This window comes from Bemisia tabaci, chromosome 2 (genome assembly GCF_918797505.1).
Source record: "Bemisia tabaci chromosome 2, PGI_BMITA_v3".
NCBI lineage: Eukaryota > Metazoa > Arthropoda > Insecta > Hemiptera > Aleyrodidae > Bemisia > Bemisia tabaci.
In genome coordinates, this window is record NC_092794.1 from 49,587,451 (window position 1) to 49,608,237 (window position 20,787).

Here is a 20,787-nt window from a genome sequence, read left to right on the forward strand (position 1 = left end):
TCAACCCTTTAACAGGTGCGTTCCCAGATGTGCAGATAATTCCTCTGGCGCGAATGTGTCCGATGTGCAAGAAGGAGCGAAGAGCTAGGAAGCGTCCGAAGAAGCGCAGATGATGGGAGGACAAGGACCAGGAGAGCGGCGCGAGACGCGGAGGTCGACGAACTCGGCCGTGCGGCGCAGCCCTGTCCCCCGGGGGCCCCGGCCCCAGCCGATGCCGATGGGACTCCCGCGCCCCCGCCCCCTCCCCCCGCCACACCCTCCACCTTTGCGGGGATTCCGCCTGATCGGAACCACCGCCGCCAGCTCTGCAATCGCGCCATCGTCACTCCAGAGCGCGCTTTGATACGCCACTGTCATTCCAATTCACTATTTCTAGTCTATTTCTGAGCTAAATGCAATATTGCGACAGAAACGTATCTGTAATAGGAAATTCATGGGAGGGGGGGGGGGGGTGCCTTTCAGGAATCAGAATTTTTAGAGTTCCATTACGATGAGAGTTACGGCATTCCAGATCCGGATGTTCTAAATCGTCACAAACATGACTTAGTTCGTAGCTTTTTCGTAATCATCCATTAATTCATTACATCCGCTTTCTCTTCTCTCTTTCTTCTCACATTCCGTTCCCTACACCTCGCGCGTCATCTGGTTGTTTTCCCTTTTCCCTCTTTTTCTTGTGATTTTGTGGCGTGGTCTTTTTCGGCGTTTTTCTTCATCTTCATCCCCTATGTTTCGAACTGAGGGCGGGAGACGAAGACCCCGCAATCACCCCCCCCCCCCTCCTCCCCCCAAATCGCGCAGGCCCAAGAGAATAGAGTACATCGCGTAGGCCCAAGAGAATAGAGTAAATCGCGTATTACTATAGTAGTTCAGCAAAAATGCCGCCCCCATTTACATTCGTTAGAAACAATTTACCCCTATGGGGAGATTAAGGAAATTACTAGACAAGATGATAGACAAAGAAGACAAAATGAAAATGGGGCGATATAATTGGTGGAAGTGGGTGGTTGCAATCGACTAAAGCGGTATGTATTATACTAACTAACGGCAATCCGGTAGAGACCTTACAGTTAGCTCATCATTTTCTTCCTTATAGTTCGTAACCACCCGTTTCAACCTATAGGATCGCTCAGTTTTCCCTCCGTTTTCTTTTTCCATAGCTTCGTCCACCAATTTCAATGATCAGCCCGCTGCGATCTCGATCTATATCGATAGTTCAACGAACGTTTGATCGGACGAAACCCAGGGTTGCCAACCCGCGAGACGAGCCACCGCCGCGGCGCCCGCGCGGACGGCAACGCCGGTTCAACGAACAGCCTTGAGAGTTCGTCTAAGGTCAATCTGAGACACGGCGCGGTGTTGTGTTGCGCTTCCCCGGGCTCGATTCGCGGGTCCCGTTAAACCCCCCTGCCCCCCCCCCCCCCCCCCCCAATCTACCCGTGCAGGGCGCCTCGGGAAGACGGGCGCGGCGGGCGCATGAGGACCCCACGGGTAATTAACGCCGTTTTACGGTCGATCCGATTGTCCCCGTTAATACGCTGGTAATGGACTCTGTGCGTGCCCCCGCCTCCGCGCCTCCGTCCGTAGGCCCAGTAGCAACGGAAACTGGACCGGCAGGAGCTTCCACGAGCGCAAGTTCACCGGTGATGATCGTATCTGCCGCCTGATTATTGAGATTGATGGACAAAGTGGTAGACAAGGAAGCTAGCAGGAAAATGGAGCGAGCCACTTGGTTTAAACGGTTGGTTTGTTAATACTAAGGAGGATGATAGACTAACCGTAAGGTCTCTCGTGGGTTGCCGTTCGTTCGTCGCTTTTCAGCCGTGGTGAGGAAAAACGCCGTATAAACATTCGAGAGTTCCCAAATTTCCTTCAATGAAACGTTCATTTCTAATTAAATCAATGAATATTTTCCCTTGACATTTTCAGGAACTTTAGGTGAAATTGCGAACAAAATGATTGGAAAAATTAGAAGAAAAATATCCATAAGTTTACCAGGAAATTCGTGTCTTGTCGGGGATTCCGTCCATGATGGCAAGCCAGACTCAAACAATAAAATCAGAGTTTTGGTTGCTCAAATATACAGGGTGATCCAAAAGTCTACATCGCCAGCTTTCGGTATCACCCCTGTAATTTTTACGCAAATTGAGATAAAGACGGATAATATTTTGAGTGCTCATAGGTCAAAAAAAAAAAAACGACCGTGGGAACCCCAACAATTTTCCAGGGACAACTCTGAAAAGGGGTAAGAAACCTAAGGGTTACTTTTAGAACACTCTGTGCATATCCAACAATCGATCAGTCGAAGCAGGCTGCCTGTATAGAATCGATTATTGATAATGGATTTAAACGGAGAAAAATCATTGTTGTGAAGTTGCTGGACCCGGGGGGAGCGGGAGTCCCGGACGGCGGGGTTGGGGGGTGGGGAGGGGCGCGGACGGAGTCGGAGTGTGATGACCCTTTGGTTGCGTCGTCGGCGGTGCCCGTGCCCGGTTCGCGGTGCCCGGTGCCGGTGCGCCACCGACCGGCGGCAGGTGAACGGCCGTTTCATGAGTCTATTGCAATCACTTGCAGCTCGCAACACCTGATGAGAACCCGGGTCCAGCCCGAGATCCGAGATGCGCAGAGCTGCCCGAGCTGCTGCCACATTTTGGAGCTTCCGACCCACCACGTCCAAGGTCCGTCCACGCCTGCTGATTTAGGCAGAGATGAGAAGGTGATCTAAAAGTCCCGCAGCATCCCCTGTAAACCCTCCCTTTTTTTCAGGGAAATCACCTAGAAACTTTGAATGGTTCCCTAAAGCAGGTTACTTTGATCCAGGAGCATTCACGAAATGCCAAACCTCTCTATCTCAATTTGTTCAAAGGTTACTGTGGTGATGTATGGTGCAGGTGGTGCGGAACTTTTGGAGCACCCTGTATGGTAGAAACCGCGCACTGGGCACTGCTAACTTCCTAATAGTGTAAAAGTTACCAACGGTAAACCTAACCCTTTAGATTCTCTCAATAATGACTCATGAATCAGAGTTGAGTAATTGGTATAGCAATCTTGACCTAAAAAGCCAAAACTTGCCTAACAATGTGTCGTATTTGAAGTAGAAGCCATCAATCTAACGTAGATGAACCCAATTCTTCTCAGTTCTTGGTTACGGAGAATGAAATGCCGTGAAAATTACCCTGGGAAATGCTATTTGTGGTGCAGCTTCTTGCATTCAGTTTTCCTTCATTTGAGAGGGTAGGCAATATGCGCTCCCAAGAGTTTGAATAGTGGTATCAGAAGCCTCGGTGGTGCGTGTTACCAGTGCTTTTACCCTTCCTACCACAATACGTAAACCGAGGAGAATGTACTACAGACATTTTACATGCACTTTGGACCCTTCTCCTTCTCCTTCTACTTCTTTCTTCACTTACTCCTCTTTTCACTCAATGTAATTTCTTTTTCTTTACTTTTCTTCCTCTCCTTCTTTTCCTTTCCAGTCTCCTCATTCTTCCACTCTTTTTTCTATTTTCCTTTCTTCTATCTTTTCCTCTCACTCTGCCTTTTCCATTCTGCTCCCTCTCCTCCTTACTTCTCCTCTCCCACTTTGATTTTCCTTGGGCAGATAGGTGATTTTATGATTGCGCCAAGAAGAGTAAGTACCACCAGTTGTGAAGTGTAGTGAGCACAGAAAAGGGGCGAAAAACAATACGTAGCTGAAAGTACCGCAAACTCATTCTGGCAAAATTCCGCGAAACAATTCTCTTGTGGACAAGGCCTTGGATCTTCAGTGCAGGGTCTCTAAAATATATTGTCTCCGGATGCGCACTCAAGAAAATTTAGATCGTTCGTATCCCGAGAACAGTTGGGAAGGATGAGGCTCTGTAATGAGAATTCAGGCAACAATGAGCGCGTCGCACACACCCTCTCCTCCTCTTCAATTCTTTCTTTCTCTACTCTGCTCTGGATAGTGAGACTTGTTTTCCACCATTTAGACTCAAAAGCCTAGCATTGCAGCGGGAGCGGGCCAACGTCCAGAGTCTGCGATCCCGCGGGGTCAGCGCGCTCTCCTGACCGAACCCACCGTTCAACTCCCGGATTCCTGACAGTGCTCAGTCCCGGAGTCAGGGGCACTTCCCGTCAAGACGAATGGAGGTCCTGCTCCGGTGACATGACAATGGTGAGGATTTTCACTTTCGGGGCCTCACCGGAATTTTCAGGCCCAAATCGTGAAGTAGGTGTTTAATCGGACCACATTCTGCAATTTTGGAAACTACACTGTTAAAAATTTGGAAGTGCAATCCTAGCGTCCTGAAACCTCGAGTGATCTGAATGCGGAGTAAAATCTACTCCTAATGGAGTGACTCATACTATTATGGAGCGGAATTCACTCTTTTGCGGAGTGTCATACGCTTTTGTGGTGCCAATTTCACTTCCTATTCATATACCTTGGGGTTTTTGGGCGTTGTGTAAACTCCAGCTCTGAATTTCACTCCTCAAATTGTATCAGTGCACTGTTTCTGGCTCAATTGGACTGCATTTTGCAATTTGGAACTATAAAGTCTGGCTCTTCTGGAAAAACACCTATGTACATAGGGAAACTAATGGCACATACGTTGTTTTTAAACCGGGCTAGAATTTATAGCTCCAAATTGCAAAATGTAGTCCAATTAATGTTGAGGAACGTTCAACATTCCATTCAACATTTTTCTAGTTTTGCTCCCGACAAAACGCTGTTTTGCAAGGAAAATAAAACATATCCATTCCTCTTTTTTCGAGTCGACCTTGGCGCACCATCAGTAGCTTTAAATGAAAAACTGAAGCCTTATGTCGATTGTGTTTTCTTTTAGTAAAGAGTTATGTGTGGAACAAAAATTAGAAATTTGGAATAATGGAGTTGCGGTGTTTTTGCTATGGACGGTATAAGAAGTCTATCTACAAATGACTTCTTGAACTTCAGCAAGAAACAACATTTGTGAGAAGTGCGGGTCACATATTTAGGTGTTTCATGTTCCGTCTTGAAGCCTTTTATCCTCGCTCAGGGTTTTACAACGGGACTCCGTGTTTTTCACCAGGAGTTTTTCTTCGCCAAGGCCTAAGTTTCTCGCTCGCGCGCCTGCCGAGAAGATTATCAAAAAGAAGACGAAAAGAAAGTAAACAAAACGAAATCATATCGACTTTTCGTGCCGATTGTCCCCCTCGTTTCCTTTTGACTCGGTCTGGGAAGCCATATCTTGGCTCACCTTCGCCCCATTACTTAACACCCTTGCGCCGTCGTGTTGAGGAAAAACATTGTATGAACATTTAAACGTTGCCTAATTTCCTGAATAAAATGAATAATTGAATAAAATATTTATGATTAATAATTTTCCTTGAAATTACACATACGCCGGATTTAAATGTGAAGCAATTCTTTCGAAAAATCTAGAGAAACTCCAGTAGGAAGGGCCTTTAAGAAACAATCCTCAAAAACCATTTTCAGAAAACTCAATTTGGTTTTTTTTTCAAGGTAAATTACAGAACAGTAAATTTAACGTAAATAATCCCAAAAAGAATCACTACTTTTTTAAGAGTTTTTAATAATTTTTTTCAAACGTTTTCGATGTCAAAGAGTACAGCAGCTCCCTCAAGACTTTTAACGCTTCATCACTCAAACTTTCCAGCTCCTATATTTTGCTCCCTAAAATAAATATTCTGATAGTTTAAAAAAAAACAGTCGTTGTTACTAGGGAATGCTTACATCGTTCGGAAAATTCCTTTCATAACGTCAGAAATTTGGCACTTACCGAATGCTCATACGGCGCTTTTGCTCAGCTCGGCAGTGCGCGCGGCGATAATAACGCGCAAATTCGGAGGCGTTACTCAATGCACGCTTGCCGATCACAATCGAATGAGTCGCCCCTCGGACGAAAGGACGTAAGTGCGCCTCGAGATGGGCGCTGTCGCCCGCAGGACCCCATACTTCTCAGGGCTGTCCTGGAGAAGGAGTTACGAGCTTACAACACCCGAGAGACTATTTTACATCGAACCGACCGTTTTCCCGCCGGAATCTGGCGCGCGCGACCGTTTCCTAATCTAGTTAGGCGTGAGTTTGCGGTGGTCACTCTGCGTTTTGACACAATCACGCTCTTCGCTGACGTAACACCCTTGTCGTCGAATGGGAGCATAGTTGAGTCTTTAGTTTGCGGAAATCTAGGCCGGCCTCCGACTACAACTTCAGGGAAAGCTTAAGATTCGCGCCTCGGTCCGCGACCTCCAGGTCTTTAAAAGCTTCTTCCGCCGCACAGTGGATCGAGTCAGTTGGAGCGGTCGGACAAAATTTGGAACCTTTAAGCGCTCATAACTCCGTTTATACAAAACTTTGAGGTTCTGCAGGTGGTTTCATTGGTTTTCTCATGAAATTTCCTTCTAATAGTAAACATAAAAATTTGCAGTTTTAGTCAAAAATTTCATGTCCGACCTCTCGAATTGTCTCGATCCACTGTGCGCCGTCTCCCTCTACCTTGCTTTTCCCTCTGTCTGCTTTGTCTATCGATTTTAATATTCAGCCCCTTGATTTTCCCTCATCTAAATATTTGTTCGCAAAGCATTATGCCTCACCAAGAATCGCGATTTATAGGACGTGGTGAAGAGCGTTAGAGTTCACATACAGGGAGAGTAAAGACATGTCGGTAAAAAGATTAGGTCATGGAATCTTCAGGGCTCAAAAGGGCAGCCAACGTACGAATTCTTATTATCCAAAGTGGTTTAGTATTACAATCGTTACGACCCGTCGTTCGCAAAGCAAGAATTTGACTTAGTTTGCGCCTAAATCACTCATTTTAGCAGAAGAACGCTTATTTATGAATATTCTTGGTTGGATATTAGAATCTGGTGATTTGCAGCGACATTTTTTGTGTTGGAAGGTTGGCTGCCCTTTTCGGCCCTAACATTTCAACATGTCCGTACTCTCCTATGTAGGTACTCTAATTAGCGTCATTGGTGTAGCGAAATTTCCTCGAAAAATTAGGTGAAAACTAATAGATCGCTGTAGCACGCCCGAGTAACAAGAGAATGCCACCGCTACGGCTCTCGCCCCCCCCCCTCCCCCGGGGGCACTTCGCCTTGACTTTCAACTTGACGAAAAAGCGCACTCGAGTCGAATTGTAGCCGACAAGGAACGGGAACGACAGGAACGGCCTGGAGACGGTTGGGCCGCGCGGGGAACGGGCAGAAATTGAACCAAGGCCAAGGCTATCTCAAGGGCCTCGCGAATCGATATCAGCGCCGCGCCGCGCGAGCGTGGCGTGGCGTGCGCTTGAATCGAGCAGTAATGACTCTCAGTGACGATGAGCAAGAGCTTTTATCACTTCGAGTAAGACGAGGGATCAAGCGGTCTTGACTTCGAATCCCAAGTGCCAGCACACTTTTCTAGTGCGCACCTTGAGTGCATGTCCCAAGTGTCACCGCTGGTTACTTTTGACAAGAGGTTCAACATAAAAATAATGTCATTTGGGACTGTTAATAAATAACGTAACGCTCCAGGAGGAGGGTGGGTCTTAATGATTTTATGAGTGAGCGTTTCCACTTTCCAATCATCAGAATGTGGAAGTGTCAACCTTAGCGTTACGTATACCGTTAGGTACGTGACATTTCAATGCTTTTTGCTTTCCTTTTTAAATTTTTATGGTACCATTTTTTCTTGTCTCTTGGAACACAGAACCCTTTAATTAAGGGAGGCTATGCTATGCCCTCCTCCTTTTTTCAGTGAGGAGTTTCTTTTTTGTGCTAAAGGGGGTATGGTTAAGCAAATCAGCGTTACGATTGAGGTAGAAGGGGGGAGGGGGGAGCGTCGGAAAAGGGACATACGTATTTTTACGTACGTACGTTACGTATTTTATGGACGGACCCTTTATAGGGAGAATTTAAAGAAGTCGACTCACCGATGTCATAAACGGTAAGAAAGTTTACAGTTTGTACGTTTTTCGTAATCTTTGAAAACCTCATTTTCCGTACAATTTTTTGCAATCATCTACATGTAAAGACCGTCATTTTTTTTCTTTCTTTTTTTTGATCTCACAAAGTTAAAGATGGTTGGTCTGAATGGTTGAGCACATAAATGACCGTTCGGGAAATGGAAATTCACATTCGAGTAGCTCGCAATCCAACGCAACTTTTGTTAACACTGTGATTAATATCCAACAACATGCAATTCGAAGAGTTCCGATCATTGCACCCGTTTTTTCCCCACTCTTTAGTATCAACTTTTTTTTCCATCGCGCAACATTAGAGCGTGAGTCATAAATGCACCGCAGGAATTGTAATGGAGGATTTGCCCTTAGTCTAGTCAAGGTTGTCAGCTCGACATTTGTTTTAAAAAAAGCTGTGCAAACCATCGGAGAACCTGCTTCCAGAATTTTTACCACATGTTAGCCAATGACACAAAACAATCGCATAGCATCATCACCAAGAAACTTTTCTAAAGACTATATATTTTATGATTGTTGGTGAGTACAAATCAAATAGGATGGATTTTTCTGGATGAAGCGGATTTTAAGATGGGAGTTTCGAATCAAATTTAGGGCTAATTTTCTGCGCAATGGCTGTTTTAAACTGGAGACCAAGCGGTGGAAAATCAAAATGTGACTTATTGCTAGACTTGAGTGGATAGCGGAATTTCCTCAAATTCCTCATGCAGATAGACTTGTTTTACCAGAAGCTGCCCCACATTTCGCTGAAGCAAAAGCTGTGCGTAGATGAATTTTACCTATAACAATGAAGTTGCGCAGTGCGGCAAAAAGGTGATGGTTTGAAGATCCATATTTTGTCCGAGGTATAACATTCCCAGAACGATGTCGCGTTTAAGGCGACACCTCAGTTTCAAATCAACCGATTGAAAGTGGGATGAATACTCCTTCATTTTTCGATCACTCGTGCAACCCTGTCGAGTCGTAACCATCGCGAGCTACCTCGCCGCTGAAATTGAGACTAATCATAATTTTACGGACGATTCCACGCCTGAGGAATTTCCCTGGTTTCCCGTTCTCGCTGAACATTACGAATTTCCGACGGTTTCTTTTTTCACAAATTTCACGGCTTTTTTCTTGCCCTGGCAGTCAGTTGGGCAGAAATTCGATATCGAACGGTTTGACACGAGATCGAAATAACATAGGCCGTTCATAAATCAATGACGTCAGGCAATGGACCGGTATCACCGATTTTTTTATAAAATTTATCTCCTGAAAGTTCGTAGCGAAAGAAGCGTTTTGGAATTTCCCCGATGTTTTTGACCCTCAATGGCTTTTCGCTGTCTTCAAGTTTTCCAAATAACTTATATATGTTCTCTTTTTTTGTTCTAGGTCTGTGGATCCCCCACAACCTGCAAAACTCTAGTCCCTGTCACCGCAGGAGAAAATGTAAGTTCCACTCCTTTAAGTTTATATTATTGATTAAAGTAGTAACTTTATAAGCGAATGGTGTCGTTTAGCGGTTATGACAACGCCTTGATACAACTATTCATGCCTCAGTTATGACCGTTTTGCATACACAAAAAATTGAAGGCTCCCGGTCCTTGTTCTGTCATCCCACTTCTCTATTGCTTCCAACTAGATTATTAAAAAGGAAATCTAATCGTAGTTTCATTCCTGGAACTTTGAACAATCCATGAGTTGAATATAGCATCAGTGGCGTGACTATTAGATCGGTCTAAAACTTTCGTAACCCTGCATGCTGCCGAAGAGGGCCCAAAAGTGCAAAAATGTAGTTCTGAGGAAATGGACTTAGTACCGTCCAGTAGCTTTGATCTTTCGGCTCGCGCCTGATTTTTAACGAGGTTCTATATTTCCAACCCCAATATTTGGTTACTGTAACCCATAGCTACGGCGAATGCAACCAAAAGAACAACCAAAAGAAATATCACCAGCACGATTAGGGACGTCCCTAAATTAGACATAACGCTCTTTTTCGGCATTTTTGAACCCCATCCCCCTTGCAACGCTCTTGTAACGTAGGTCCCTATCTTTTAACACGTAAAAACAAAATGGCGTAACGCTCTCCTCCACCCCTCCCCTACCCCCTAGTGGATTACGTAATTTAAGGATGGTCCTTTAGGTTATTTTGCATATTACTTCGCATATCTACTCAAAATGTCGGTTACTTTTTCTTACTACGTCTCCATCTTACTTCCTCGTAAGTTACCCGCAACGAGGCGTGCGGGGGGGGGGGTTGTTGCATAATCGGCTGGCACGAGATGGAGCTGTTGGCGGCTGCGTTTGAGTGTGACAGGGCGGGCGAGGCTATAAATGACGCCCGGCGAAACGGTTTTGGCACGGGTGCGGGTCGGGCCGGCCGAAACCGATGAGCAGCGACGAGCACCGTCCAACAGCCGAAGCCGGCCCGACCGCAGCCGCAGCGCCGGCCGTCCCATGCCGAACGCCACTATTGATCAAGCCGGTTAAATATAGGTCACTGTGCCGGAACGCCGGGAGCCGGCCCGGATCAGAGCCGGGTCCCTCCCGCGATGCCAGATTCCGCTTCCATGTTCCGCTTGTCGTGATTTCTTCCTAAGTTCCTCCAGGACGGAAGCGGACTACACTGAAAAAAAAACTACGGCCCTGGAAGCTGTACTTACGAACTATATAAGCATATCGTCCGCGTTCCGGGCTCAGAGGCCGGAAGTTCCGGACGTAACACCCGGCCGCAATTTTTTGTATTAAGGTGATTCGTCAAGCTCTAAAGATGTGGTCGACCTTGCGTTCGATACAACGCAGCCTTCAGGTAAAAATTCACGGCAGATTTTGATTTTTAGCAAAACAAAAACGATAGCCCTTGCGCATGAGCCTAAAGCATCATTCTAAACTCAAAAATGGGCAAAACTCAGAGAAATGAAAGCAGAATAGTGTCAGGGAAAAAACCTCGCATTCGAATCAGCTATCGATTTCTACCGATTCAGCTAGCGATGAAAACATGGGATGACAAAACGGACATCGCGAGCCTTCAATTTTTCGTGTATGCAAAACGGACATCCCTGGAGCGCGAATAGTTGCATCCAGGCGTTGTGCTTACCCCTGGATCCACAGCTCGGTTCAGTGGAAGACACCCGGGAAATCCCAAACGAACTTTTAGTAGTCAAAGTCACCCTGCACTCATACATTCATCAGTCATCATTCAGCGAATGCCATGCTCAATACGTTGCACGTTGCTCATCAATCATCTTTGGGCGAAAAGCAGCGTTGGCCTCAGAATTTCACTTCCGCACTCACACGATCTCATCGCTCGCATTGTCAGTGCGAGGCCGTTAAAATATTCTGTCCCTGCGATCTCCCCCGGTACGAGCTGTAAAAGCTCGAACTTAGACTCGTAAGTTCAACCATCTGGCAACACATCTCCATGCTTTATCCGTACCCCTCCTTCTCCTCTGCATGGCCCGCACTGCCTTTCTCGGTCAGGGGAGAATGTTTGCAACCTGCTGCAAATATCCAAGCAACGCCCTAGTTTCGGGGATACTACCCCCTCCCCCAACCCGCCGCCCCTCCCGTCCGTCCCAGCTTCTTTGTTCTTCGCTTCCCTGACTTTTCCCGCCCCTCCCTCCCGCCCTGCGCTGCGCGTGGCGTTCGCGCTAGTGCACCGCGATTCACTCGCAACGCGCCGCGAGTACCACTGAATGTTCCCGAATTTTTTTTAATACTTACGACCATGTACTGCGGCCGATTATTGAAATTGATAGACAAAGCTTTAGACAAAGAAGACGAAAGGGATGTGGAGGGATCCTATTGGTGGAACCGGGTGGTTGCAATTGACGAAGGTGGTAGGAAATAGAGTAACTAACGGCAACTCATGAGAAACCTGAAAATTAGTCCATCATTTTCTCCTTTAGTCTATGGGAACCACACGTATCAACCAATAGGATCGCTCCATACTTGTTAGGTCTTCTTTGTCTATCGCTTTGTCTATCAATTTCAATCATCAGTCCGCAGGGGTGCAAATTGTTCTCGACCGCGCGATCACGATCAAATCGTCCCCTAAAAATTGTGGAGGCTGAGAAAATGTTTTATTCTTTTTTGTCCCGAAGGTTCTCAAACCTTGTGCATGGTGTCGAGACTTGGATAAACAGCGAAAACCCGGGATTCATCAGGGAATGAAAAATTTCAGGGAAAATCTAAGAATCTGTCCTAGAAACCAGAGATCTTCTCTTCTATAGCGTTGAGACTAATTTCTCTCTTCAGTAATTTCATATAGGATCGTGGCAGGGTAAAAGAAAATCAAATAGAGTTTCAAGAAATACCTACGGTTGCAGAGTTTCCAGCGGTCTGGAAAGCCTGCAAAGTCAGGGAATTTCACAAGCAGTGTTTAGCAGAAATTGGCGTAATTTGATGAGAAAAACCTCAGTGGACGTTTTGCTTGAAAGCCAGGAAAAGTCAGGAAATTCAGGAAGTTTGGAGTCAGGGGAAAGCATAACAGTCAAGAAAATGTCAAGGAATTGGGAAATGAAGAAATTATGAAAGCCCTGACATTGATGATCTCCAGGGCTCTTTTTCTTGTGTTGATTCGAATGACTTGAGCTTTCGGCTTTGAATAATGATGCAACATCATCGAAAATTTTGAAGGAATTTAAATATGTTCGCTTCGCGCCGAGCCCGGGCGGCCGTGGCCTTTTCAATGCCGCTCGGAGTTTTCCCTCGAAATGTCTTTTTGATAAATAGTTCATCAACGCAACGGCAACGGAATGCGTATCGGAAAACTCTCATCCATCAATCATTGCGAACGGAACACGAGCCGATAATGGCCTCTCCTTTATTTCCCTTTCCTTCCGCCGTTGCCGTGTACTGCTTTTCAATTTCGCATCCAGCTAATTAGCATCATCACGTTTGACCTTTGAATTATAAAGCGCTAAATAATGATTTTTAAGATCCATACCCGTGTAATACTCGTTAGCGCACCGTTTTAAAGTTTCTTAAATATCACGTCATGCTATAGCTTTCAAAAAAAAATAAAAATTAAAGAATAAAATAAAAGAATGTATAAAAGAAGTATAAACCCCCATGAAACACGAACAAACTAAGTAAAGAAGAAACACTAATACTAATAAAAAACCTGTTAACATCGAGATTGTTTTTCAACGAATACCAAGTGCTGCAAGATCAACAAAACGAAACTTCATTATAAAATTCCTAAATTTGTCAATTTTTTCGTCACATGATCTGAAGGAAAATGCGTTACACTATCAAATTACGCTAAATTCCAGTTAAACGTAGCTCATCAATCTAAATACATTTGCGATGGGCCCCTGTTTAGGTAGATTTGCTTGTATTTTGATTGTACCATGAGCATGAAGCCCAACCAATCAGTAACACTCCCTAAATCCTATCAGCAGCATTTTTGCACGAGCCCATTTTTCACCTCATATTTTACCAAAACCAACCGGTTTAAAATCAGCCAATCATACAGCTGATCAGAACACGTGCATTGAAGCGAAATATACCGCGGTCCTAAAACAAAAGCGGGCATTTTCAGCCACGCGGCCCCAAAGTGAGCTTTTAATCCCACGCTTGATCCCGATCAAAGCCCTCCCAAATTACCCGCTTTCTTTCGGGCTCTAACGATTTTATTGTAAAGCCTTTAATTTCATCGTTATCGCCCCCGTGCGATTACGCCTTCAAGCCTAAACGAGTTTTCGAATGGTAGCTGATGATATTGGTAGCTCATTAGAAGCTAGGGGGTTAAATTAAAAGGGGGGATACCGGTTGATTCGTCTATTTCTACATGGTTCATTTTAGCTGAAAACGTGTAGCGACGGCCAAGGAACAGTACATCCTAACCAGTGCTTCCATTTTCCGGAACTTGTACCGAAGTTTGGAACTTTTGAGATTTTCCTGAATTTTCCCCGGAACTTTTGAAAGTCCCAAAATGTTCCGGATCTTTAGATTTTCCGGATTTTTCTCGCAAATTTTGAAAGAATATAAAAAGAATCCCGGAACTTTTGACCGTCATGGAATGGGAGAAATCAGAGCGAGGAAGTACCGTGTTCCGGAACCTTTGATGGTCATGGGATCGGAGCACTGCGCCTACCTGACAATTTTAGCGAAAATAAGTTTGCTACTTTGTAGCATTGTGCAGTATAAAATACGAAATCTGGTGTTTTATTCCAATTGTACGCGAGGGCGCTGAAATTTATATAAAACATCGTTAACCTAACCTCAAAAATACAAAAATGGCGACGTTTTTTCTTCTTGCATTTAATCGTCAGTTTGCAGATAAGCGGTATTGTCCCTCCGCCATCGCTGCTCATCGTTCGCGAGCCGGCATCGATGCCGTGTTAAACGAAGCTTATAAATCAGCAGGTCCCTGCGACCCCCCCCCACCAGGGCCGTATTTCCCATTAGGCCGGGTAGGCCGCGGCCTACAGCGGCAAATTTTGAGGGGCGGCAAATTTTGAAATTCGAGGTTTTTTTTTTTGGTATTATTTATATTTTACACTGAAATGAGTGCTTCTTGATTCGCATGGAACTCGTTCCGTTTTCGAGCACAGTATCAGCAGAGCAGGACGGAGAGGCGAAGGATCCCAGACATGAAAAACGCCACCTATCACACAGCTCCTCGGACTCGGAGGTCCTTATCTCAAAAATGTACAGCTCAAATCCCAGGATCGAATGTCCAGACTCTTTTCGGAGCGGCGGAGCACAATTACACTCAAGATGTGCTAATGTAGGCAGTTTTTGCATATTCATTTCTTCACCACTGGCACCACTGGCTTTATCGCACTACATTATGTCAGGGGTGGAGGGGGCTGATGCTGGCTGGCTTTTTGACGTTGTTTTCATTTTCTAGATTAATTTCTGACAAGCAATTTATATTTCGCAGACATGGTCAGTGTCCCTGTAATCGTTGAAGTTCAAGCATCGAAGCTTGAGCCGTGTAGTAAATTCGCGCAAAAGCGGGCATTTTTGTTTTCGGTTTTTATTTCTTAAAGTTTAATAGTGGAAAATAAAAGATGAGTGACGGCAGGTCGCGACTAAGCGGTCACCAGTACAAACTAAACCGAGAGGAAAAAGAGGAAAAAGAACGCAAGTTACTAAAAAAAACTAAAAAAATCGATTCTTTTTTTGTAAAAAGTGCGAAAAGCCAGATGCAGCCTCCACGCGAGCGCGATACGTCTACGGTAGTTGAAGTTGGGGAAACCGTTCCATCAACAAGTGCGACTAGTGCGGCGAGTTACGAAATTGAAACGGATAACAAAAACGTGTGTTCAGAAGCAGATACTTCCAAATCCCCCGTCTCCGAACAGGCAGTGAATTCAAACATTTTGTTTATTCTCAGTGACGACCCAGTCGAGTGGGAAATCAATGATTCTCTTCGAAATTACGTGGCAAAATATGGATTTAAGCAAAATTTGGATGCCGACTTCAAGAAAAGCAAACGCGAATATAATGATCATGCGCGATATTTTACACGTTCTATGTTCGAGCGAGAACTTAAAAATTGCGAAAAAATTCAGAGGGACTGGTTAATTTACTCTCAAAGCTCAGGTCGAGTTTATTGCGGGCCTTGCCTCGCCTTTAACGGTGGTTCACAGTTTGGCGTTCTAAAGGAAGGTTTCAATGACTGGAAAAATGCGAAACGCTTGGCACAACATGAAAATTCGCCAGATCATAAATCTTCAGTTCTTCAAATGTTTGGAGAGAGGTAAAAAACACGGACGGATTGATCACCAGGTAGAACGTCAACTAGAAGAAGAAAAAGTATATTGGAAAAGTGTGTTGAGACGAGTGGTTGAAACCGTAAAATCTCTCGTGTCGCGAGGTTTGCCGTTACGAGGCGACAATGAAACAATCGGTTCGGTCCACAACGGCAATTTTTTAATGGCTATTGAGCTTATCGCACAGTTCGATCCATTTATGGCTACTCATATTGCGAAATACGGCAACCCTGGTAGCGGTCGCACCAATTACCTTTCGTCAACTATTTATGAAGAGTTCGTCGAAATTTTAGCATCGAAAGTGACAGAATTGGTTTTAAGTGAAATACACATCGCCAAGTATTTTTCTATCATTGTGGACTCTACGCCGGATTTAACACACGTTGATCAACTATCTTTAATAATTCGTTATGTTCAAAGTGATGGTACGCCAATAGAGCGATTTATTAAATTTATTCCGAATGTTGGGCATAAAGCTGAACTCATAAAAGACGCTGTGGTGGAATTAATTGAAGAGCTTAAAATAAACATGAATAATTGTCGAGGGCAATCATATGACAATGCTGCAAACATGTCCGGGCCTTACAACGGTTTACAAGCTAAAATTAAACAAATTTCTCCAACTGCCGAATATGTTCCCTGTGCGGCTCACTCACTGAATTTGGTTGGAGAGTGTGCTGCAAAATGTTGCGAATCAGCAGTCCTTTTTTTTGATACCTTGCAAGAAGTTTACACATTTTTCACAGCGTCAACTGCCAGATGGAATATTTTATTTAACCAATATGAGAAAGCAGAGAAAAAGCGAAAGGAATCGAAAGAGAACAAGAGAACACATATCTTGCAAAATCTGTCAAAAACTCGATGGTCAGCACGTTCAGATGCCTGTGTAGCGTTTGTTCGAATCCTATTGGGAAGTGATTAGTGCTCTTTTTGACGTCGAAGAAGATGACCAGCAAAATCCAAACGCAAAATGTGAAGCTAAAGGAATTCGTTTAAAGCTTGAAAGTTTTGAAATGGCCTTCATGGTTGTTTTTTGGGGCTTTCTTCTCGAGCGTTTTAATCTAACTAACAAACTGCTGCAAGACCCAGAAATTGATATTTTCACTGCCGTCCAGTTGTACGATTCCTTAATCGCTCTCATTTCTGAGAGTCGTGAGAAGTTTGATGGATTTGAAACCGAAGCAAGGACTTTACTCATGACAGCCGCTGAAAGTTACCAGAAAGATAAGGGGCGAAAAAGAAAAAGAACGCTTCGATCAGGCGAAAAAGCTACGGGAGAGGTGGAATTCAATGGCCGTGACACCATGAGAGTTGAAACTTTCCTAGTGATCATTGACAAACTAATTACCGAACTTAAGAAACGTCGAAATGCGTATGAAATGTATTATGAGCGATTTTTTTTCCTTCTAAATTTAACAGCCCTCAGTTCAGAAGAGTTGAAGAAAAAAGCTGAAGCGCTTGTTCAAATATATCCAGATGATATAGAAGAATGTTTTATTGGCGAATGTATTCAATTTCAAGCTTTGTGCAATTCCCAAAATTACACCGAGGACGCAAAAACACCAACCAAATTGTTGAAAAAAATTCGGAATCAAAATATTCACAGCGTGTTTCCGAATATTGACATAGCTCTTCGGATGTGTGTATGCACGCCAATAGCTAATTGCTCTGCCGAGAGAAGTTTTTCATGTCTACGACGAGTTTTGAACTACCTCCGATCAAGCATGAATGAGGAAAGACTGAGTGCCTTGGGGATTTTACAAATTGAGAACGAGATACTTCAATCTCTGGACTACGAAGAAATCATCGACGCGTTTGCTGCTAAAAAGAGTCGTCGTGTGTTACTGCATTGATTGTGGAGGCACCGCACGGAATCGGTGAGCAAATCCATCTTCTAAAATATTTTATTTGCTTTTTCATATTATCCCTTCTCAATTTTATTTTACCTCCAAAAATATTATATAGAATACTAAAAGTTGGCAAAATTTAGGATGCACAGGGGTGGCGGAACTTCAAAGTCCAAGGACTCCCCGCGGTGAGCTCTGGTAGACTGGTAATTATTTTTTAGCTCCTTAATTTCGCTCAAAATAATCAAATAAAATCCAAAGGTATTAAACCCGGTGACCGGTGTATTGTCACACCTCAAAATCGACACGAAATGAGGCGAAAAATACAGAAAAGGTAGCAAAAAATGGTGTTTTCCAGGTCATTATTTTGAAAATTTTCCGGGGAGGCCCCCCGGACCCCCCTCGGGCTGGGGGGGTCCCCCCAGACCCCCCCGGGGCGGCAAATTTTATTCGGCTTCCAGCGGAAAAATCGTAAATCCGGCCCTGCCCGCCACCCCTGCACCCCCGCACGGCCGCCCCTCCGGAGCGGAGCTTTCCGTCCCTGCGCCCTGCACTCGGCACATGCAGCTCTTCCCCTCGCTCGCACTCTGTCCCTGCCCCTGTGCCCCTTGCCCCTTGAACAGTTGCCAAGGAGAAAAGTAGGTCAGGCAGGGACTCCCCGTCTCATCCGCGTCCTGTCCCATTTCCCCCCCCCTCCTCCCCCGCAGCCGCACCCGCTACCAGTTGAGCTGAAACGTTTCGCCTCCTCCTCCCGCCCCCCCCGTTTCACCCCCGCCCCTCTGGGTCTTCGAGCTTCACTCGGTCAAGCCTCGAGTCGGCCGAGCTCGGCCCTTCCGCACCACGTGCCCGCGGTTCTGAAATTCTGAAATTTTGAAAGCTCGTATCCACGGGCAATATACAGGGTGTGCCAAAAGGAAATACCCACCTCGGGTATCGCTTAAAATAATAAGGTACTAGATTGGGTGCCTCCTGGGAGGAGACGTAGGGGACGTCCAGATAAATCGTGGATAGGTGAATCGTGGTCAAGATAAAATTACAAGGTGCCATTTACCAGATGACCTCTGGATCGGTACACAAGAATGGCGATTAGGTGTCGCAGAGCGGCCGGGCGCGCTGTAAAAGCGACTTGAATGTATCGCTTGACTTGAACAAATTCGAATATCGGCCAAAACGCCAAAACACGTATTCAATATTTTTTAGTGGGGCATCTTTTCCGCACTTTTGCATTTTTGTGACTCCGCTCCCCGGAGCTTTCGGAATTTTTCGATATCTGAATTCGTTCACAAGACATTCAAGGAGAATACTAAGACTAAGAGACCTCTAAAATACGTTGTCTCTGGTGATTCTTTTATCGGTATTGACGTCACACGCCGCGTCTGATCGGGTGAAACTCGGCCGGAACGTTTCGGAGCTGCGGGGAATCAACGAGCGTCGAACTTTCGAAAAGTTTTGAATCCTCTCTTCGTTTTCTTCGATTTTTCGACGGCTAATGACAGCGGCAGTGTCACGCAGACACGACGCCACGCCAGGCGGCCTAAGCCGGCGGCGGAACTCAGGATTGTTACAGCATGTCGCTCTCGTCCGGATCGGAGCTTTTCTCCCACGCTGCGTGTCGCGCTTGCCAAATTTCCCAGAAAAGTCCCCGGTAAAACCGCCGAAAATTTCCCAGCCAGAGACAATTTATTTTAGAAACGCTGGGACCCCACTACATACCATTCGTGATGAGATCACCGTCATGCGAGCAGGGTCAGAGAAATTGGACAAAAAATGAAATAAAATTAAATTTTAGGTGGATACACTTTTGTTCTACAAAACCGCTCCACAAAAACGGTAAAACCGTCGAAAATTTCCCAGCCAGAGACAATTTATTTTAGAAACGTTGGGACCTCGCTACATACCATTCGTGATAAGATCACTGTCATGCGAGCAGGGCTGGAGAAATTGGGCAAAAAATAAAAAAAATTTAAATTTTAGGTGGATACGCCTTTTTTCCACAAAACCGCTCCGTGAGACCAATTTTAGCAATAATATGACAGTCAAAAAGCATACGTGTTTGATGAAGATATTAAAAATCGTGGTTTGTGCCTATACTGATGGCTCTTATCAGTATCTCCCTACGCTGGGAAAGATGGCTCGCAAATTGCACCCTTTTTTCACCGAGGTAGACATTGAAATATCTAAAATAGACGTTTTTTAAGCAATTTGGGTCGGTTCCAAGATGCACTCCTCGAAGAATAGTACCTATGCTGTCATAACCGCGATTTCTGAATGTTTGGTGGTTACGCCCTTCTTCAAATAATCCATTGAATTCAGGCATCGATGTTGCCTTCCGATTGATGCTAGCGTGGTAACATCGAGTAGAGTCCCTTTATACTGAGAGTTAAGACAAAATCCCCCGCCCTCACGGACGTCACAAACGGGAATAAAGATAACACAAATCAAAAGTTTTTCGTAATCTTTGAGCCCATTCTCTAATTCCTTTCTTCGTTCCTTCTCTCATTTCGTTTGTTCCTTGCTGAACCCGTAATTCCCCGGTTCATTCAGATCCATTCCAGATTACAATCTTGTGACACTGTGGAGGCCTGAAATACGGGATCCAATCAGAAATAGATTCACATTGTCTTGACTCTCATTATCAAGGGACTCGAACATCAGTGAGATTCCGGTTGCCAAGACTTCCAGCGTCTTAAGGCAGAACTCATCGCTTCCTTACGCTGTACCCGGGGGGGGGGGGGGGGGGGGGGTGTTGCGTTTGTGCGTGTAAAGGCTTTATTTCGGAGCAGCTGGGGTCTCGCGGCGCGGCGGCGCCAGGCGTGAGCGATGCGTGACGCACACGGCGCGGTACGCACAAGGCGACCACATTGCGTGAGATGTGATTATTCCGTGGACGTAACCACGCATCTGCCCGCGACGCTCTTTTCCCGGGCGCGGGAGTCCGGGACTCCATCGATTATTAAAAACTGTCATTATCATCGCGTGTGCGATCCTTATCGGATTAAGTTATTTTCACCTCTATCCTTCCCTCGAGTAATCGGCCCTGCCCTCTTTCCGCAGTCGTGACATTAGAATCCGGCATTTTCTACTTGAAAAAAATGTAACTGCATTCGGCATTTTCTACGTGAAAAAAAAGTAACTACATTTTTCAATGCTGCATAATTTCCAATGGTGAATTGTACTTTCGCTGGGAAACTGTTGAACGTTTCCAGCTGAAAATACATATATCATCGATTTTTCTCCTGGTTATACGCAAGAAGCAGCCAAGTTTTGGGCGGGAACTGCGCAAACATACTCAGT

General features: G+C 45.1%; 1 protein-coding gene across 1 annotated transcript in view; it reads left to right on the forward strand.

Annotated features, from left to right (window-relative positions):
* The window catches only part of Glut4EF (Glucose transporter 4 enhancer factor), a 195,977-nt gene that overhangs the window by 164,291 nt on the left and 10,899 nt on the right, over positions 1–20,787 (forward strand). The window contains exon 5 of the mRNA XM_019061680.2: positions 9,312–9,368. Coding sequence (XP_018917225.1) covers positions 9,312–9,368 — 57 coding nt within the window. The remainder of the gene's footprint in view (positions 1–9,311; positions 9,369–20,787) is intronic.